Source organism: Lissotriton vulgaris, chromosome 11 (assembly GCF_964263255.1).
Source record: "Lissotriton vulgaris chromosome 11, aLisVul1.2, whole genome shotgun sequence".
NCBI classification, from domain to species: domain Eukaryota; kingdom Metazoa; phylum Chordata; class Amphibia; order Caudata; family Salamandridae; genus Lissotriton; species Lissotriton vulgaris.
In genome coordinates, this window is record NC_141699.1 from 866,733,450 (window position 1) to 866,755,925 (window position 22,476).

General features: G+C 48.4%; 1 protein-coding gene across 2 annotated transcripts in view; it reads right to left on the reverse strand.

Annotated features, from left to right (window-relative positions):
• The window catches only part of SEPTIN2 (septin 2), a 1,039,523-nt gene that overhangs the window by 814,450 nt on the left and 202,597 nt on the right, over window positions 1-22,476 (reverse strand). For both annotated transcript variants that reach the window (XM_086944012.1, XM_086944013.1), the window contains exons 3-4: window positions 5,493-5,610; window positions 4,076-4,162 (exon numbers count right to left, since the gene is read on the reverse strand). In XM_086944012.1, the coding sequence (XP_086800138.1) occupies window positions 4,076-4,162; window positions 5,493-5,610 (205 nt within the window). The remainder of the gene's footprint in view (window positions 1-4,075; window positions 4,163-5,492; window positions 5,611-22,476) is intronic.

Here is a 22,476-nt window from a genome sequence, read left to right on the forward strand (position 1 = left end):
CCAGGCTCCCAGTTTGGCAAGAAACCCCACCCGATGCTGTGCCCCATACACCTAGGGCTTGTGCCCCTACTCCTGGGATTTGATTAACCAAGGGGTCCCATGAGTGTTCCACCCCGGGCCCAAACTCCTCATCCACCCAGAAAGTCTGCTTGAGAAACGAGAGAAAGTGCCTGCCAAAAAAAAAAAAAACTACATCGCAGAAGAGAAGGTCCAAGAATTAAAAAGAAAAGGACTCCTACAGAGGAGAGAAAAACCAGCCCATCAACCCACAGACCCACCATAGATGCCCTTTGCAATCCTGACTCTGAAAGTGTCAGTCCCTCTCCTACTAAACCCAAAAGCTAATTCCCCCCCCCCCCCCCCAACCAAAACTAAACAGCATAGCGTGTGACAGATAGGGCGCCTTTTACACTCAAAACACAAATAAATTTAAAAAAATATGCTCAGCCCCCCGGTTGCCACTTAGTTGACAGTTCCTGGTCTTTTAAATGGTCACAGAAATAGAGGGTCTGGTCATCCTTGCGAATCCGCAGAGTTGCAGGCTTCATGAGAGACAAACAATACCCAAGATTCTGAAGTGAAGGAATGTGCTTCCAGAGCCTCAAGACTGGTAGTAAAAATCTGATCAAACAAAAAAGTCAATGCCTCTAGCTTTCACCAGCTGCTGAGGAGTGGCAGCCCAAAAGATCTCTTGCCGCAGAATAAAATTACTGATGTAGAAAACTATAGCCCGAAGGTGCCTGGAGGGCTTGCTGGTAAGTCGGAATAGTAAACGATGTGCAAGTTGCATCACAAAGTCCATATCCCAATCGCTCAATGCATGAAAGGCCTCTCAGAACAGGCAAATAAAGCCATGGGGATCATCCCCTTCTGCCCCCTCATGAACACCCATCAGGAACACCCATTACCCGCAGATTCCGACGAGACCTGTTCTCCGAGTCCTTCACCTTTGAGGATGGAGTAATCCTCGAGCTACTGCTTTCCACTACCTTTTGAAGAGCTGGCTGGAAAACTTCAACTATTTCAAGTCGTGATTGAACAATATCCATGTTTTTCGACAGCTTCCGGCGAACCACTTGAGTCTTGAAGAGTGCAGCCTTCAGAGCAACTGAATCCTTGAGATAATCCTCTTGATGTTGTAAAATGAGACTATAGATAGTCCCCAGTGTTTGGGAATCCTGAACCGAACCAGCGGGCTGGGGCACCCAGGGGAGGTTGTGATATAGCTGGGGGAGCGGCCCCCAGGGGAGAGGAGTTCTTTGGAGTCAGCTTTGTTCCATCAAGGACCCATAATAACTTGTCTTCCACCTCTGATGAGGCATCAGGATTGACTACACCTTGATCGAATGGCGCCAGCACAAGGCCCTCAGCTTGAGCCACTGGCAGGATGCCACACCTGCCCCTCCATCGAGGTGAAGTAGTGGAGGAATCACAACTCCCAGATATCGTGCTTAGAAGCGCAGAGTGGCTTCAGCCAGAACTAGAGGCCAGAGCAGGATGAGACGCCTGGTCCAGACCCTTGTCCCAGTCACTGTCCGAGTCCCAGTCATCTGTGGAGGGAAAAAAAAGCATCTTGAAGTGAAGGCTCATCCCCGGTGAGCCCACTACGGATGCTCATACAGGCACCCCCAACAACGCGCCCCCCCCTTAATCCGGCATTAGGCGCTTTTTCTCTGTCTTAGGGGAGGCATCCATATCTGCTCGACACATTTCCTTTGGCTCTCCTTTGGCAGGCATCTACTCGAAATCCTTGTTGTACCTCTACAGCCTCCCCACATTGGAGCCAGACCCTTCCTCCTCCTCAGTACCACCTCTACTCTAGCCACCCACAGACTACACAGTCGCCGCCCAGCAAGCAACAATTTATCCAGCAAGGAGGCTCTCCCATGAAGGTACAGTGATTGAAGATTTAGTCTCACAATAAACTAGCACTGCAAACTGGCAGAAGCAACTCTTCCCCCTGAGGCTTGGGAGAAAAATAGTTTTCCCACAGGGCTGCAGCGCCAACATTTCATGATCCTCCTCAGCCGACATGCAAAGCAAAGGCAGTCCGTTAAGACCAGCCAACCGAGAACGAATAGCATGCTTACGTCCTTCTCCCGCAAGCTCCAGCAGGAGCCAATAACTTCTCCCGATGCTGCTGGCTCCTAGCCTCACAGTTGGCAGCCGGCTGGACTGCAGATCGAAAGCAGTGGAACCCCAATCAGAAGTGACTGGTAAGTGTATTGGGAGGGTCTGGTGATCCAGGGGCAGCCTTAATGGCAGGGGATCAGGCCTCATTTTAGACGCCAGGTAGACTAGGTGGGCTTGGGACGCCTGACCCCAGTACCGAACTAACTGCGGGCCACCATCTTGCAAGCCCAAGAAGTAAGGCTTTTTACTCAGAGCTGCTGGCCAAAATCTTGTTTATCATGAATTTCGTCAGCGGCAAGATGTCTATCAAGTAGCCTGTGAAAATAGGGTAAATGATTCAAGACCACCCTCAAATAGCATGACTGTCATTTATATTATAAAAAAAGGCCTTGGAGCTGAACAACTTTTCTCCAGCAAAATATAAATTCAAATTTATCTGATGGTGCACTGCCTAACTATCAAGAGCCATTAATTCGGTTCTACTGGAAACAGGGTCTTGGTTTGAGGCAGCTTCATTTTGAGTCTGAGGTTTGGGTAAACTGGTGTTCTCCAACTCAATGTTGTATTTAGCTTCAAGTTTGTGTCCACCCACGCTGGACCTTCCGGCCCATATTTTTAGATTGCTGTGGACTTCTCATCTACACAAAGTGCAGTGGAGACCTACATACAGCAGTTACCTAAAGCCTTGTTCGGATTACCAGCAAAAACATGGCTCACTGCAACAGAGAAATGTTTCACGTTCCATTTTTTCCTCAAAATAGTCTTTAGCACTCAAATTTCCCAACGTGCTCTACGCTTACCATCTTGAGGTTTATTGGGAAAATTTAGAGTTAAAATTCTATGGAGGTCTTTCTGTTGTAGAGGAAGGGTAACAACATTTAAAAGGTTTAAACTGCATGATCTTCAAGTCATCTAAAGTCATTCTCATATGACCTGATGAGGTACGTGAGGTCTGTCATGAAACAAGCTGTTGGTGATTAATTTAAGTCCCTACTGGCTCCAATGCCCAGTGACAATTCCTTCAAGTCTTCCTTGTTCACCACTTCAGACCCAATCCAAGGGTTGGAAAAGCAAAGTAAGGCAACGTTAAGTCCATTGTATTTGCTGTACTGCTTCGATCACTCTTTTGTTTTCATGAGTAATATATTATTTAAGTTACAAATTTGGGGCCCGATTTAGAGTTCTGTGGGCAAGTTACTCGGTCACAAATGTGACAGATAACCCATCCGCTGTACTATGAGTGTCATCAAGTTTAATCGACTTGTAATACAGGGGACAAAATATAAATGTGAGGGAGTAACCAATCAGCAAACTCTAAATCAGGCCCATAGTGTTTGGCTCTATCCGTTGAATCACTCATAACTGTGTTTAGTAAAAGGTCAATCGCGTGCAACAGATGACAGAGGGCCATTCACCCTCCATAACTTTTCCCAAAAGGGTTCTCTTCTTTGGAAAGGAAAACAATATTAGTATGACATTCTTCTGAAGGCGGATCTCTTAAGTTCTGGAGCCTCTTGGTACTAGTTGCTTTCTTGCTGCTGCCTCTTAATGGGCTCAACTCTAATCAGACTTGTCAGGAGTTGCTGTTCAGATAAAGAACAAAGGAGGTGGAAAGCGGAGGACAAAGATCCCCTACTCTTAATCCAACTACAATAGTAGGGACTTCCACAGCGATTATCCAGCCGGTTTCTCCAATACCATTAGTCGCGTACTTTAGGAGTTTTCTATTATAGAGAATCAGCAAAAGAAGAGAAGGAGGATACAGAAATGAAGAGGATATGATGACGAAGATAAAGATTATGTAGCGGGAGACAAAGCATATTAATCAGAAGAAATGTTGATAAGAGAAATTTAGGAGAGGGATGTAGATTTTGAACAAGAGCTAGGAAAGTCTGGGAAATGTAGTACTCTTAATAATCACTCATACTAAATGTTTGCTCACCTGCAGCACCAGGAATTATTCGCTCAGGGTACAGATCGGTAAGGAACAGGCTGTTTATGAGAGTAGATTTGCCAAGTCCAGATTCACCTAAAAGAAAGAAAGAGGATTTATTCTACAACATAAGAGACACACTTTATATTAATCGGACAACTATCACTTAATTTCTCCTCCTGCCCAAGAATTCACCAGAGGTACATTTTCTTTACTTCATACCCTAAAACCACTCGATGCTAGGCATAGCACAAAGGATCCTCCTCACTCAAACCTTAAATGTATCCACACTACTCTGCCTAACCCTTAAAGCGCCTCTGCAGTAAAGTGGTCAATTACCCAGGGTCCCCACCTTCCAAGGGGCCTTCATCGTAAATTGGATGGTACAGTCAAAGTCCTGCAATAATATAAGCTTTGCATAAAAAAGTGAATATGTTTTAATGTGACAGATGGGCATGCAGAAACTCTTGTCCATTCCTGGACTAACAAACGTAACGCTTTCATTTTTTTAAAAAACAAACTTTATTGAGAGTTTTCAATCTATTCAGCCACATACTGTTGGGTGTACAATACAGAGAGAGGCTACATAGCATAGGATGTAAATGTACAATCGTGACTTACACAGTCAAATGAAATCTGCTATATCTAGGACTACCCCTTCCTCATCTTTAATTTAAAGGAAGGCAATACAGCACTGCCTTCAGAGGGGTCGCAAACACATAACATTCGTGCCAATATAACTCCCAATTCAAATTCCAATATAACTCCCAAGGCCAAAACTTAAGAGGCAATCTCTGAGGTGAGAACAAGAAGAATGCTCTCCCAAAGTCTCCGCAGATGCCATAACATCCTCTTCCCCTGAAACACCCATCTCATCTAAAGACCCTGCCCTCCTTTTCTGTTCTCAAAATACTAACCAGGCATGTTTATTTTTGCCCAATTTACCAAAATCATCTTATCTTTATGTCCTACAGTTTTTGGCTTAAAATCTGAAAAATCCTAATGCTCTGACTTAAGACCTCTGAAACAATTATATTTTGAATTATCTAAATCAGCATCGACATTCTCCTTTTTCTTAGTGAGTTCGTCCTTCACACCGTCAGACAAAATAAGAATTTAAAATGAAGTTCAAGCAAAGGGGCAATGTAAGTACACAGTTATCATAGTAAGTCGTATGGACTCCAGCAACGAGGAGACCAAAAAGCAAAAAAACCTTTATAAAATGAGAAACAGCCGCAAATACTAGATAGGCAATTATTGCACAGCACATGACCAAGAGGTTCATACTGCAAAATCTCTACATGAAAGATCATTTTTAAGAAGTGTAAAAATTCCTTGTGGCAGAGCAGTCATACTTGGGTATAATGGTTTCTAGAAAGCAAGGTCTCGAAGAAAAGGGGGAAGAACAGAAGAGCTTGAATCTTACCTACTACCATTAAAGTGAACTCAAATCCTTTTTTGACAGACTTTCGATGTACTTGATTTGGAAGGTTGGCAAACCCCACATACCCTGGTGTTTCCGGGTTGGTGAACTGAGGCTGTTGCTGTAGATATAAAACAATAAACATAAGACTCAAAACAACACATATTGAACAGTAACATATTTCACGTGACCTGTAAATGGATGGAAAGAAGCCATGGCTTAATAGAATTTGGTCTGCAATGCATTCAAGGTCTACCCCAAGAACTGTGACGGGTACATAATCTGACTTCATAAATTTATTAGCATGTACCATTCATATTCTGTTAAGACATAAAACATTTTACTAACAAACCAGTTCAGAAAAAAAGATACCAAACTAGAAACATCCTCTTTCTACCGGTTGATAATAAAATATCAGATGGAATGAAACTAACAGAAAAGTTAATTATGAAATCTTCTCAATTTCTAGTCAATTGAACCTTCTTATTAGGATTTTAAAATATAATAATGCATACTTATGTTTAAAATTGTGCTTTTCTACATAGCCCAAATCTCTTTAGAAATTATATGTACATTTTCTTCTTCAATCGTTTATTAAACATAACATTATAGTGACTCCAGGGGAGAGGTGGACCATAGAATGAATAACACTCAGCCTGGACTTCCACAGCAAAACATTTAAATTAACAGCATCTTTTTAAGGACACGTATGGAGTACTGCACAAAGCACAGGCAGTTGCCAGTCGACTGGAAAGGAGAAAAGCACGATGGCAGAGTGCTGTCTGGTAGTAGATGGTCTTCAATATTTTACTTGTTTTGAAAATGCACCATTTCATTTTGAGACCCTCTTGAATTCAAAGAAGCCTAAAGATTGATACAAGAGAACACCTAAACGTGAGAGAAAACAATCCTGTTACATGTACAGCCTCATTTCTGGGTCGCGCTTACCCTTGTTGGAGGCTGGGTCGCGCTTACCCTTGTTGGACACCGTGAGGATTGCGAGGAGCACTTTCAAACCTCGCCGCACCCGCTCCGCGGGTGCCGCATCGCCGGCCATCGTGTGGAGGAGGAGCTGAGCGAGAGTCCTTCCAGGGGCAAGAAACTACTCTCGGCAGAGGGCTGCAGGGCTGCGAGCGTACCAGGGACTCCAATTCCCAGGAGTCCCTGATAGACCGCTGACAACATCCGGTCCGCTCTCCCTGCCGGCCCGCCCACCGCCCACCGGAGGGCTTCTTAAATTCTGTGCAGCATTATCCTCATTGGGACATCAGTTACACACAAGCAGAAGCGCATTGCTGGGTCGCGCTTACCCTTGTTGGACACCGTGAGGATTGCGAGGAGCACTTTCAAACCTCGCCGCACCCGCTCTGCGGGTGCCGCATCGCCGGCCATCGTGTGGAGGAGGAGCGGAGCGAGAGTCCTTCCAGGGGCAAGAAACTACTCTCGGCAGAGGGCTGCAGGGCTGCGAGCGTACCAGGGACTCCAATTCCCAGGAGTCCCTGATAGACCGCTGACAACATCCGGTCCACTCTCCCTGCCGGCCCGCCCACCGCCCACCGGAGGGCTTCTTAAATCCTGTGCAGCATTATCCTCATTGGGACATCAGTTACACACAAGCAGAAGCGCATTGCTGGGTCGCGCTTACCCTTGTTGGACACCGTGAGGATTTGCGAGGAGCACTTTCAAACCTCGCCGCACCCGCTCCGCGGGTGCCGCATCGCCGGCCATCGTGTGGAGGAGGAGCTGAGCGAGAGTCCTTCCAGGGGCAAGAAACTACTCTCGGCAGAGGGCTGCAGGGCTGCGAGCGTACCAGGGACTCCAATTCCCAGGAGTCCCTGATAGACCGCTGACAACATCCAGTCCGCTCTCCCTGCCGGCCCGCCCACCGCCCTCAGACATTGCCACTACTATATCTGGGGCAATCCCTCCCGCAGCGCGGGACGCAGCCCGGAGCAAAGACCGGGCTAAGAGCGGGCCGTTTGAGGCCGTTCGAGGACGGCAGAGGACGGCCCCGGCCCATAACTCTTGGCTAGCTGTGATATAAGTAAGGTAGGCGATCTTGTGACCCAGAGTTTGGTTGGCCATAAGAGACTTTGTACTGACTGTGAGGACTATTAAGTTATTATCCCATTTGTGTAAAGAGCGTGCTTAGTTCTGATTACTGCAGTTGGTGCTATTCAGAAATCATGGTTTTAAGATCTGGTAAAACACGCAATGTCCAAATTCAAACACCCACAGGAGTGGTATCGGGTCCATTGGACGCTTTTATTACACGTGCCACGGGTATCCTGGAAAAGGAAATAGCAATGGTGGAAAAACGTCTTTCCATTGACTTAGTCAGCGGAAAACGTTCTTCACTGGGTAGGCTGGCCAAGATTCCTAGTCCCGTGTCTCATGCACAAGCACACGCAGCTTTAATTGCATACTTATGTTTAAAATTGTGCTTTTCTACATAGCCCAAATCTCTTTAGAAATTATATGTACATTTTCTTCTTCAATCGTTTATTAAACATAACATTATAGTGACTCCAGGGGAGAGGTGGACCATAGAATGAATAACACTCAGCCTGGACTTCCACAGCAAAACATTTAAATTAACAGCATCTTTTTAAGGACACGTATGGAGTACTGCACAAAGCACAGGCAGTTGCCAGTCGACTGGAAAGGAGAAAAGCACGATGACAGAGTGCTGTCTGGTAGTAGATGGTCTTCAATATGTTACTTGTTTTGAAAATGCACCATTTCATTTTGAGACCCTCTTGAATTCAAAGAAGCCTAAAGATTGATACAAGAGAACACCTAAACGTGAGAGAAAACAATCCTGTTACATGTACAGCCTCATTTCTCGGCTAGATCAAAAATGTTTAATTGAAAAACAAAATGTATATGCTTTACTAGGTTTCTCTTGTGGATCATCAAGAAAGGCCAGACCATGCAGACAATTTTTAACCCGCAAATACTCCTAACCAAAGTAACAACCATAAATAAATAACATTTCAAGTACTGTACTATAGCTTTGCATTGTATATAGGGTAAAAAAATTAATTTGAGCTACTAAGATCAAATCGTTCAAAGTGCCTTCTGCATGCTTCTTTATGCTGAAAGTTCTGCGTAAAATTCTTCCTTTTATCCCGTCCTCATTAAGGAAATCGGTAGTCGCAGCACTAGTCTTGTCAAGAATAGATTACTGAAATGCACTATATTGGAGTGCAGGAGCAAGGCAGCTATCCAAACTTCAATCACTACAATAAGCAGCTGCAAGAGTACTGCTCGATCTATCCAAACATCATCCAACGTCCACAAGCATAAAACACATCCATTGGCTCCCTGTTCGACGGAGAGTAGACTTCAAGGCCCTCTGCCTAGTTCATAAAGCCCTCTATGGAGGAGGTGAGGAGGACATACAACTATTTTTCCGCCCCGATATTTGCCATCACGCTGCCTAAGGTCAGCTAATACTGGACTGGTACTTCTCCCTAGTACCAGAAGAGGCAGGTGGGGAGGAAAGGGATTCTCATGCCAAGCAGCTAAACTGTGGAATTCCCCTTCCATTCACATGAAACTACAGTCAAGCAGGACCCTTTTCAGAAGAATGATCAAAACCTGCCTCTTCTCCACGCTCTAGACCCTGTAGCACTATGGATTGCACGTACCTCAGCGCCAAGATGCGTCAGCAATAGAGCTCCTAACAAATATTTAGTCAGTCAGTCAGGACTTCAGAAGGGCCCTTTTGTACTCAAGCCATACTAGATTTCGATGGAGAGGACTTATCCACTGTGACAGGATACGTTTTTGAATGGCGCACTGTGGATTCATACAGTGTAGCCTCTACTGTTCCTTAGAGTGATGTGTCAGAGTGAAGAATTCGGAGTGTGCTGAAATGCCCCCACATGGAAGGACGAAACCGCTTTCAGAAGAAAGAATGCAGGAGTCTTTGCACCATCTTGTCAGGAAGAAGGTAGAGTACGGAGGCTGGACTGAAAGTCTGTAGCGAATTATAGCCAAGTGCAGAAGTGGTTGCAATGAGAAACCTGGTATTCAGAGTTAACTGCCTCAAGGCACAACATTTGGAGTCTCAAAAGGCCCACACATCATTTAAATTAAGACTAAATTCAGGTTCCGCTGCAGTATAATGAAGGCAGGGAAAACAAGTCTTTTTTTTAAAAAGGAATCCAAACAGGTACTTTAATAAGGCAACAACAGAAGAACCTAAAGGTTCGGTACGTAACCTTTAACATGCCCACAACAAAGCCTTTTGAAGAGAAAGACCGTACTAACAAAAGGACATCAGGCAACTCGGTTGGCAGTGGGTCAACCTGCTTCTCACACCAGGTGACAAACTTTGACCAACTACTGAGTAGATAGTATTTGAAGGCCAACAATCAGCCAGAATGCAATTCACCACTTCTGATGTACGATCAAGGGGGCATATGTATCAAGCCTATTTCCCATTCGCAAACTGGAAGATTCTCAGATACGGCCCGTTTGCAATGAGGAAAAAGATCCCAAAAGCACCTCGCAATATTGGGAATCGCAAAATTTGCAATTCCCTATTTTGCAACTGCATTTAAGGAATCGCAAATTGCGATTCCTTAAATGCAATGCAGGAAGCACCCAAGTTGTGAGATTGTGCCCTTAGAAATCGCAAATTACCACCAAGTTCAACTTATCGTTACACAAGAAGTAACTTGTGCATCTGAAAGAGACACGTTAGTGATAGATTACTTTCCTTAGAATAGATACCCCAGCAATACCAACCCCGGTGGTGGGTCTGCGAACAAGATTACACCAAAAAGTCACGGAGCACAGAACGGCCAAAGAAGCCGTCTCTCCGGACTTGGCTGTCAAGGCAGTAATGCTTGGTAAACGTGTGCAGTGAGGCCCACGTAGCTGCCTGAGAAATGTCCTGCAAGGGAACACCGCATCCCAAGGCAGTAGTGGCTGCAGTTGCCCTGGTCGAATAGGCTCACAGCCCCAGAGGAGGCTTCTTCTTGGCCAAGGAGTAACATGCTTTGATGCACAGAACGACCCACCGGGAGATGGTCCGTTTGTGCACAGCCAACCTTTTTTGCGCCCACATAGCCAACAAAGAGCTGATCATCCACCCAGAACTGTTGTGTACACTGCAGATAGAATGCTAGCGCACGTTTTGGGTCCAGACGGTGGAGCCTCTCCTCCTCCCTAGAAGGATGCGGAGGGCTGAGTGATGGTCTACCGATGTGGAAGGGCGTGACAGCCTTTGGCAAGAAAGAAGGACGGGTCCTTAGAACCACCTTGTCCGGATGAACTGAAAGGAAAGGGGGTTTGGAAGATAGAGCCTCAAACAATCAAGCATTTGTATAGCGCGCTACTTACCCGGAGGGTCTCAAGGCGCTTGGGGAGGGGGGGTCCGCTACTGCTCGAACAGCCAGGTCTTGAGCTGCTTCCTGAAGGCGAGGTGGTCCTGGGTCAGGCGGAGTTGGGTCGGGAGGGAGTTCCAGGTCTTGGCAGCGAGGTAGGAGAAGGACCTTCCCCCTGTGGTGGCTCTTCGGATGCGGGGGATGGCGGCAAGGGCGTGGCCGGTCGATCGAAGCTGGCGCTTGGGAGCATAGAAATTGAGGCGGCTGTTGAGGTATCCTGGGCCTTGGTTGTGCAGGGCTTTGTGTGCGTGGGTGAGGAGACGGAAGGTGATTCTCTTGTTGACCGGGAGCCAGTGCAGGTCTCTCAGGTGTCCGGAGATGTGGTTGCGACGGGGGATGTCCAGGATGAGTCGTGCTGAGGCGTTCTGGATCCGCTGGAGTCTCTTCTGGAGTTTGGCGGTGGTTCCGGCGTAGAGGGAGTTGCCGTAGTCCAGTCGGCTGGTGACTAGGGCCTGGGTGACCGTCTTCCTGGTCTCGGTGGGGATCCACTGGAAGATCTTGCGTAGCATGCGTAGGATGTTGAAGCACGACGAGGAGACGGCGTTGACTTGTCTGGTCATGGAGAGGGAGGAGTCCAGGATGACGCCCAGGTTGCGTGCGTGGTCTGTTGGTTTGGGTGCGCTGCCTAGGGCGGGGGGCCACCAGGAGTCGTCCCAGGCGGAGGGTGAGGATCCCAGGATGAGGACTTCCGTCTTGTCCGAGTTCAGTTTCAGGCGGCTGTTCTTCATCCATTCGGCTACCTCTTTCATCCCTTCGTGTAGGTGGGCTCTGGCGGTGGCGGGGTCGTTGGTGAGGGAGAGGATCAGCTGGGTGTCGTCGGCGTAGGAGATGATGTTGAGGTTGTGCTGGCGTGCGATGGCTGCGAGGGGACTCATGTAGACGTTGAAGAGGGTTGGGCTGAGCGAGGAGCCTTGAGGGACGCCGCAGATGACTTTGGTGGCTTCTGATCTGAACGGGGGGAGGCGGACTGTGTCCTTCCGGCGAGGAAGGAGATGGTCCACTCCAGTGCCTTCTCCTGGATTCCGACGTTGCTGAGGCGCTGTACTAGGGTACGATGGCAGACAGTGTCGAAGGCCGCGGAGAGGTCTAGGAGGATGATGGCCGCTGTTTCTCCGTTGTCGAGCAGAGCTCGGATGTCATCGGTGGCTGCGATCAGGGCGGTCTCGGTGCTGTGGTTGCCCCGGAAGCCAGACTGCGAGAGGTCGAGGGATCCGTTTGTCTCGAGGAAGGCGGCCAGCTGCTTGTTGACGGTCTTCTCGATGACTTTGGCGGGGAACGGGAGCAGCAAGATGGGTCGGTAGTTCTTGAGGTCGGTGGAGTCGGCTGATGGCTTCTTTAGTAGGGCGCTGAGTTCGGCGTGCTTCCAGTTCTCCGGGAAGGTAGCGGTGTCGAAGGAGGTGTTGATGATGTCCCGCAGGTGGGGTGCAATGACAGCGTCGGCCTTGTTGAAGACGTGGTGAGGGCAAGGGTCGGTCGGAGATCCGGAGTGGATGGAGTTCATCGTGCGGACGGTGTCTTCGGTGCTGATCGGGGTCCAGGCGCGGAGGGTGGTGGTGGGGGGCGTTGGTTCGTTCGTGGCGTGCGTCGGTTGAGTGCTGAAGCTGTTGTGTATGTCCGCGATCTTGTTGTGGAAGTAGGAGGCGAGGGAGTTGCAGAGGTCTTGCGAAGGGGTGATGTCGTTTCCGGCGTTGGGGTTGGAGAGCTCATTAACGATGTTGAAGAGTTCCTTGTTGTTGTGTGCGTTATTGTCCAGTCGTTCCTTGAATGCAGTTTTCTTGGTGGTGTGGATCAGTTGGTGGTGTTTACGGGTGGCGAGCTTGAGGGCAGTCATGTTGTCCGGTGTTGGGTCTTGCGCCAGGCTTTCTCAAGGGCTCTGCAGTTCTTCTTCCAGTTCTTGAGTTCGTCGGTGAACCATGGGGCTTTCTTGCTGCTGGGTCTGCTAGGCGGGGTCCTCAGAGGGGCGAGGTCGTCTTCGCAGTCGCTGATCCACTTCGTGAGGTTGGTGGCCGCTTGGCTGGGGTTCGTTGCGCTGGTGGGTTCTTGCTCAGGGAAGTTGCAAGCTGGGCGGCTGTGATCTTGTTCCAGCTTCTGCGTGCAACCTGTTGCTGTTGGTGGTGGATCGTGGTCCTTTTGAAGCTGAAGTGGACGCAGCTGTGGTCCGTCCAGTGGAGTCCGGTGGCGTGGCTGAAGGCGATGTCCTTGCTGGAGGAGAAGACGGGGTCGAGTCGGTGTCCGGCGTAGTGGGTGGGGGTGGTCACCAGTTGCTTGAGTCCGAGGTTGGCGAGGTTGTCCAGCAGCCTGGAGCTCACTCACTCTTCTGGCAGAGGTGATAGCTACCAGGAAAGCCGTCTTTAAGGTGAGAAGACGTAAAGGACAGTTATGAAGAGGCTCAACAGTGCACCTGCAGGCATCCACTGTTTTAGTGGAGGGACGCCTGGCTGCCAGAATGACATTACAGACTTCGGGAGGAAGGTCGAAAGCCGCCAACTGTCGCCGCTCAATCTCCACGCATGGAGGTGGAGGCTGGACAGGTTCGGGTGGAGGACTGTCCCATGCTGCTGCGACAGAAGATCCTCCCAAAGAGGCAGACGGTCGGGGATCGACGCTCATACTGAGTAGCTTGTGATACCATACTCTTTGAGCAGAGTCCGGAGCCACTAGAATGACTTGGGCCCAGTCGCGCCTGATCTTCTGTAGCACTCTGGACAGAAGTGGTATAGGCTGAAAGGCGTACAACAGACCGCAACTCCACTCGCAACGAAAAGTCTCCGAGTGAGCGCCGCCTTGGAAATCCCAACGCGCAGAACTGAGGACATTGCGTGTTCTCTTCGGTGGTAAACAGATCTAACCAAGGCTCTCCCCACTGCAGAAAGAGACCTTGCGCCACGTCAGAGTTCAAACCCCATTCGTAATACATCAAGCACCGGCGGCTGAGTTCGTCCGCGCTGGCGTTCAGAGAACCTGGCAGGTGTTGAACCACCAGGGTAATGCCTTGATGTTCCAGCCATGTCCAGAGGCGCAGAGCCTCTGGATATACGGTCCAGGACCCCACACAGCCCTGTTTTTTGCAATACCACATGGCGGTGGTGTTGTCTGTGAACACCTGCACCACACTCCCCCGGACAGAGGGAAGGAATGCCTTCAGTGCAAGTCGGATCGCCAGCAGCTCCAAAAAGTTGATATGGAGCCGGGACTCCACCGGAGACCAGATGCCTCTGATCTCCGCCTCTCCCAAGTGGCCTCCCCTTACCAGGAGGGACGCGTCCGTCACCACAGTGTGCTCCGGTTGGGGAAGGGAGAGGGATCTGCCATGGACCCAATCGCGATTCGTGAGCCACCACTGCAATTGTCGTGCAGTGTCCTCCGAGATCTGAACATGATCGGACAGGTTGCCCTGATGTTGCTCCCACTGGAACTTCAGGTCCCACTACAGAGCCCGCATATGCCATCTGGCATGTGTCACCAGCAGGATGCAGGAGGTCATTAGGCCTGACCGAAACCCAGGATAGAGGTTGAAAGGTCGGAATCGTAGCCTGAATATCCCGGACTCGCTGTTCGGGAGGATAAACCTGAAACAACGTTGAATCCAGAACCGTTCCGATGAAGGGGAGCTTCTGAGAGGGACTCAGGTGCGACTTCGGCACATTGATGAGAACCCTAGCAAATGCAGGATGTCGGCCATAGTCTGGAGGTGGTTGACGACTGCCGGGGGCGAGCCCGCCTTCGTCGAGGTTGGGGAAGACGGACACCCCTGACCTGCACTGGTGAGCTGCGACCACCGCCATCACCTTCGTGAACACCAGAGGGGCACTGGTGAGGCCGAAGGGGAAACTGAAAATGCTCCTGGCCTCCTGTGAACCGCCGGTGGGCCGGCAGGACGGGGATGTGAAAATAAGCATCCTGCAAGTCCAACGCTACCATCCAGTCTCCAGAGTCAACGGCAGAAAGGACCTGAGCCAGAGTCAGCATTTTGAATTTCTCCTTCCGGAGGAAGCGATTCACATCCCGGAGGTCAAAGATGGGGTGCAGGCCTCCTTTGCCCTTCTTGGGGACCAGAAAGTAGTGGGAACAACAACCACTCCCTACTTCCTGCTCGGGAAAGTACTCGATGGCCCCCTTGGCCAAGAGGCCCGTCACTTCCTGCGGAGAAGGATCAAATGATCTCCCGACAAGCGGTGGCACCGAGGTGGCATGGCTGGAGGGGCGAGAGTAACCTTTGCAGATTTTCTGCAGCACACACTTGTCTGATGTGATGTGATCTCGCGCCAGTGGTGGAGGTGGTGGCGGACCCTGCCACCCACTGGCATGGGGTTCTCCCTGAAGCTCGGATTAGGAAGGCTTGGAGGCGGAAGCAGCAGGGGTAGAGGTGGTCTGACACGCATGCTGGTTCCCAGACCCATCCCTGCGGAAGCCACAGCCGCAACCGCGCTGAGGCTGGTTCTGCTCAGGCTTGCCGGAGGAGCGTGCCTGGGTGCCTCTGACCTGGCCACGAAAGGAACGAAACACAGGAGTGGAAGGGTGCTTCTTAGAAAAACCTGTGAGTCCTTAAAGCGCTTCAGTACATTGTCGGTTTTATCGCCAAAGAGGCGGGAGCCATCAAAGGGCATGTCCATGAGCGAGCTCTGGACATCGGGTGAATACCCAGTCAAACACAACCAGGAGTGGCGACGCAATGCCATAGTCATAGAAATCGCCCTGCGCAATGAATAAACGGTGTCCAAACCACACAGCCCGACGGAGCACCACGGTGTAGGAAGCACCCTCCTCCATAGTAGGCGGAGGAGAGGCAAACTTCGGGTCAGAAGAAACAGAATTTGCCCACGTCTTCCAGGTCGTCCACCTAATCTTGCTCGATGTCACATTGCCGGGCAAGAGGGTCCTCGGTCCCAGTCGTCCGCCTCTGGCACAGAGGGAGCAGGTCGCTGCGGCAAAGCGGAAAGGAGACAAACAGCGTCAGGAACAGTGCAGAAAACGGCGCCGGCCCGGACGGAGTCGCCTCCCACATCGGATCCCAGGCCGGGACAAAATGGTCTGGGGTGGGATAAACTGCACCAGGCGCCACAAGGTGCAGCGCTGCTGGCTCTGGCCCCTGCACCGGGCCGGAGCCAGCAGCGCTGCACCTTGTGGTGCCGGGGCAGGAGCCTGCGGCGTAGGATCCTGTGGTGCAGGAGCCGGGCCAGCAGGATCTGGACACAGGACCGCAGGGCCCAAAGGCGCGCCGGTGGGAGCCCGGGGCCTAAAAAGGCGGTCCATGGCAGCAAGAAACTCTTGCATGTGTTCAGGAGTCACTGACTGACCCGGGTATGAGGGGTAGACCGTGGGACTCCCAGGCTCCAGAGGAGCCGCGGGGGCGGAGCCCCTGTCCCCTCGTCTACCTGCGGGGAGCGACGGGGGGATGTCGGAGAGCGAGCAGGCTTCTTCGACTTCTTTTTATGGTGTTGCTTACCGGATTCCGAAGGCAAAGATTTGGAGCCGGAGGTGCAATGGCTCCGGTCCCGCGAGCGGACGCAGGACTGAGCCCTGGACACAGAGCGGCGGTGTGACGAATGCCGAACCTCCAGCAATTTCAGACGCCGCTCCCGCAAGGCTTTCAGAGCCATGGCTCGACATTCCCGGCAGGCCCGGGCGTCGTGATCTGACTCCAGGCAGTAGCAGCACACATTGTGGGGGTCTGCCACCGACATATTATGGCGGCACGTCCCACAAGACTTGAAGCCGGGCATCCCTACATGCACCAGGAGAAAAAAGGGGGAGACAAAAGTCTCAAAAAGAGTAGTCAAAAAGTGACTAAGGTACGTGCTCAATCCGGACCTGCGATTTCTGGCGCGGAAAAATAAAGTACTAACGTCAGCGCAGATGGGTGATGCCTAAAGACTCCCCATGACGTCATCTCAGCGCCTAAGCCGCCATGACGGATGCGGAGCCGCAGGACGCCACCTACTGACGTGCAGGAGTACTGCCAAGCAAAACTTTCCGGATCCAGTCTGATGCCTGGGGAAATTTTAAGGTAAGGAATCTATCACTAACTGGTCTCTTTCAGATGTGTGATGCGGCCCCATAAGTAAGATCCTGCTAACCCCAAGCCCCCATACCGCCTGTAACGGGGTTGGGTTGCTGGATTGCACCCAAGGGGAGATTGAGGGCCCCTCGGGCCAACTGGGTACCATCTGATCAGCTGGAACCGATGCGAGTTGGCCACCCGTCCCTGGTAGCTTGAACCCCGAGGGAGAACAGAGCCCTGTGACATGCCCAGAGTGCTGGAGAAGTGCAGCGGAGGCAGACCAGAGCTGAGATGCGGGTGCTTCCACTCCCTGCTTGAGCGGAGATAACCATTAGAGAAGCCGGGACTGGGTGAACAGCAAGCTGAGCCGGATGCAGGGTCCCAGCCACAGTGGCACCTGTTGCCTAAGACCGTGCTCCCCGGAGTGAATCTGGAGGTGCGAAGAGGGGATGTGCCGTCTGGGAACTCTCCCCCTCCTTTCTCCCACTTGCAGAGTAAGGCGTTCGAAGGCCTCAGGACTGGCCTTTTGTGGAGATCAGTGGCACAGGAGCAGTGTGCTCATGTAGGCCTGCTGCCTGCTAATCCTGCTCCCCCACAGCGGATACAAAAAAAAAACATTATTTCATCCTCTATATAACATACACCTAGGGGTTGAAAACAAATACATTTCAATAATATTTTGTCACAAAATATCAGTACTATCTCTAAATGAAGAATCATGTCACAGTTCAGTCAAGTCTTCAGTTAAAACAAACATATTGACAGGTTAAACACATTGAACAATTTATAGAGTGGATAGAATATATGGAATAACAATAATCTAATTTATCTTAACTTAACTTAGGCAGGTGCAAGCAGATTGATAGATTTTGCACTGACCACTTTGTTGAATACTTTAAGTGAATGTTGGATATTTTAAAATAAATACTAACAATAGAGGCTCTGTATTGAGAACAGTCTGCTCGATACATCAAAGACAGCAAGCTCTTCACAGGAATGTCTAATGGACAGACGGCTGCGGAAGGGTACACAGGCCCTCTGTCCTTGTAGCTGATAGTAGACTGAGGTTGTAGGTCAGCCCCATGCCCTCTCCCCTTACAAATACTGTTGGTATGGACTGAGATCCCGAAACTACAAAGCTGCCTGTTGTGGACACAGATGTAGTCATTCAACAGGTGCAATGCAGTCCAGTAGCTGACCGGAGACCACAGGCAGCAGAGCCCAGTTTGATAGTTACATACAGCATACCAACTACAGGATGGGTAAGGATAGACAGACAAAAGGCACCCAACAATACGAAAATTGATCTATTTACCGGCCCCGTTTCAAGTGGAGGACCACCTGCCATGCAGGGTGCAATCTTCCAGAGCCGTTGGGTGCTCAGATCCTGGCGGCCATTAAAGCCTCGGGCCTCGCAGTAGAAGCAAAAATAGAGGACATGGCTCTCAATGTTAACCTGCTTCAAAGTAGCCGAAAGTGCAATGAAAACAGAGAACTAGGTCACTGAAATCTGAGAGGAGTTCACCCAGCTGCAGGCAGTGGTTACAGTGCTTGGAGCTCGCTCAAGTAATATGGATTTGCGGCTGGAAGAGGCAGAGGGGAGCTCAAGAGGGTGTAATCTCAGGTTTGTGGAATTCAATGAAGGCGTTGAAGGGGGTAAACAGAGGCATTCCTAGAGGAATGGATTGTGACAGCGCTTCAATTCGCAGACTTGTTGAAATTCTTTGCGGTGGAGAGAGCACACAGATCTTGAACCCTGATTGAAGCCCCAGTTGGGAGATCCACCCAGGATGTCATTGTCAAATTCCTCAAAAAGAGACCGGGACAGACTCCAGACGGTCAGAAAAAAGAGACCCCAAGTTTGAAAATCACGTCATGTGCATCTTACTGGACTACACCAGGGCGTTCAGTTACAGTGACAATCCTTCAGTGGAGTAAAGGAAAAGGTGAAAGAAATGGGATTAAAGTACATGCTGCTATACTCCACCATAGATAGATAATTATTTTTATTTGATTTAGTTTAAATCATAAAAGGGTGGCACATAACCATTATACACGATGTACAAGGATGATTATATCAATTCATTCATTAACATGAATCTCATAAAATGTACTAAAATGCTTATATCAATGCGTTAATTAACATGAGTCTCATTAAGATTTACAATAAAACAAGTTAAAAGGATAGAAGTGAGTTGGTGATCTAAAAGTAGACTAGTACCGTAGATCGGATCGAGCGATTCCAGGATAAAGTGCTTGGTGCTGTAAACTAATAGTCTGCAGTAGTAAAAAAAATGTTAATTTATACTTTATCTAGGCTGGAGACTACTACCGGTGTTAATTTTGATCACAATTTATCACCTTGCATTCCCTGTTAGTTCTAACTGGCAGTCCCTCTTTTCCAGTTCCTTTGCTGCGATAGTCAAACGTTATTGCCTTACAAGCTAGTTTTACTGTTGAGCCTCCTAGGCATTTGATTACAGCAGTTCTGCAAGTCCTTATTTGTTCTTTGTTCAATAGTAGCCGTAGAAGGGTTTTCCGTATATGTAGTAATGCCGGACAAATACATAGTAGGTGAAGTACTGACTCTTCTCCTTGGCCACACAGGCGGCAATCCATTTTGGGACAAGCCCATTTCCATTTGGAGTGAGATCTTTTGATGAATACACACCAAGTCTCAATAAAATCAATTTCCGCTTTTTTTGATTTGTGAAATGTTCTGTCGGGTATGATTGAGGTTTTAGCTTTTAGTATGTTGGTATTACCATCCAGGCGTTGGTTTTTAAAATCAAGGAGGCCTTGTCTATTGCCTGAGACTGTAGCTTGATGGTTTTGTTGACTACTTGTTTAAATTCAAGGTAGGACAATAGTGTATTCCAAGCGTCCTCTAGTTTTAGAGCTGCAATGGATTGTTTTAGGAAGTAGCAAACTCCCTTAGTCGATCTGGATTGATTTTCAACCTCCAGCCAGCATTTAAGTGTTAAAGAATCTTCCTCTGATGCCCTCATTCTCCAATAATATTTGACAAGTGCTCCTTGTCTTGTTGGAATCTGATTTTTTAACCCAAATTCCATTCTGATCAACTCTTGTGAAATAGGACGCCGAATTAAAAATAGATTCTTAAAGAGTCTAGTTTGAGCAGTATTTAAAATTGTTGCATCCTTTGTGTTTAGAAGTTCAGAACCATACATAATTGATGGCAAAAATGTTGCCGCCACGACTGTCAATAAGTGTGTTGTTGAAGTGTTGCTTAGTTGTTTTTGCAAAATTTAATTGCGAATAATAGCTTTTTTGCTTGGACTTTCCCTAGTTCTAAATGTTGCTTGAAACTAAGGTGTTGGTCTATCAGTACCCCAAGATATGTATATGTTCCCACCTTATCCAGGGGGTCACTGTTTATCTTCCAGGTGAATTTTGTTTGTTTTTTATGCGAATTTGAAAAACACATAACTTTTGTTTTCCGAAAATGTATTATTAGTTGAACTGAGGGTGTGTATAGTGCTAATTGGCTGATCAAGCACTGTAGACCTCTGGGCGTTTGTGATAGCAGCACTATGTCGTCCACATATTGTAAACTTGTTGTTCGAACATTGCCCAGTTTTGGGGGGATCCCCTTGTGCTAGGCGAAGGTTATTGTCTAGGTCAGCTGTGTAGATGTTGAATAAACAGAGCCAAAACATACCCCTGTTTTAAGCCATTTACGGTCAAGATTTTATTAGTAAAACTTTGACCATCCCCAATTTTGATTTGGACCCATGTTTTTGAGTATAGGTTAATGATTGCGTCTAACAATTTTGTGGGGGCTCCCCAAGACTTCATTTTAACCCATAGTAAGGATCTAGGGACCTTATCAAAGGCTGCTTTGAGATCTACAAAACTTTTGAATTAACTATTGCCTGGTTGGCCAGGTGCGTGACAGCTGATAAGTTTGTTAGGGTGCCCATCCCTCCTCGAAAACCTGTTTGCCTGTTAGGGATCAGTTTTGTATGGTTGACCCAATCCTCTAGATCTTTCAGCATATTTGTTGCGTAGATTTTGGCCTCAACATCGATAAGTACAATTAATCTGTAGTTGGAAGGGTCGGAACGATCCCCTGATTTATGTATTGGTTGCAGGATGCTTCCTCGCCATGAATCTGGAATGGTGCTGGTCTCTAGGGTATATGGGAACAGCGAGGTTAAGCGCACTGACCAGAATGCTGGATCTTTTTTTCATAAAGCGTTGGGTAGACCATTTGGTCCCGGGGCTCCATCAGATCTTTGCTTCTTTATTGCGTACAAAAACTGTTTTTGTGTGAGCCGTAGATGGTAGTCTTCGGGGTCAGACCTTGATGTTTCAAGCAAGCATAGAAGCGAAATACCTTCTGGCTGGTTGATTTGAGGGTGGGGGGAGGGATTTCGGTCTTGATGTATGGATTGTAGGAGCTAGTATTTGCTTGCTTCTTGATGTTAGCGCCTGGGAGTTGGATCCCTGAGTGATGGTTGTCCAGGTCCCTTTGTTTAAAGTGGTCTCATTGATCCAGGTCCCTTTGTTTAAAGTGGTCTCATTGATCCAGGTCCCTTTGTTTAAAGTGGTCTCATTGATCCTTGTCTCCTTTGATGTTTTGTTTTTGACACCGGCCCCTGAGAGGGTCCGAGTGTTGAATGTGGCCTCTATATGCACTCTCCACGTATGTTCCGTTATTTCTGAATTGAAGTGCCTATTCTTCCCATTTGTTAGGAGATTAATGAGTGCCCAGAATTCTTTTGAATTTTGTTGCTTGCTAACGTAAAGAATTTTTGTCCAGAATTGCTCCTGGTAGGATCGCTTTGCTGCTCCGATATCCTTTTTTAGGTCTCTTCATCTGTTCGATTGTTATCAAAGTCTCTCGGGCATGTTGGGGGGCCCGAGTTTTCAAAAGTCTGTGAAATTTATTTAGTTGTCTTTTTTTTGTCCTTAAGGTGTCTGTGTACCAAGCTGCCCCGGTTGGCGTGAACAATTTTTTGCTTTTCGATTTGTTTGAAAATGTTATATTTAAGCTTTTGACAAAAGTCTCCAAGGCTTCTGTCCCTAAGGATTTTGTCTCATAGGGAGTCAGTAGCTCAAAACGTGACTCCATAATTGCATCTACGTTGTTTTTGTTCCATATTAGCCGTTTTAGATTATATGGTTGGGTTGAGCTGTGTTATTTCTTGCTTGATGGGTAATCTGAAAGAGTGAGGATAATGATCACTATCTGCTTTTTCCTTTATTTGGAAATTCGAAATAAGAGGAAATAGGTCGGGATCCACTAGTGTGAAGTCAATAGTTACTCTTGATTTAGCTGTTACTCTTGTGAAGGCTGCCGGGCTATCCTGTGGGCTTGTTCCATTTAAGGTGAACAGTGAAAGTTTGCACATTAATGCGGAAAATTTCTTGCCAGATGTATTGCATCTAGAAGAATTGCCCTGTCTGGCTTGCATGTATGGTGGTAGGTTATCTTCTTGGGCTTGCATTAGATTCATATTAAAGTCCCCGGATAATATGATATTGGCATGTGAGTAGGTGTTTTTAAAACTGAGTTCTGCAGCCAGTTGTTGGATATTTCTCCCCTTCTGTTTATAAGCGG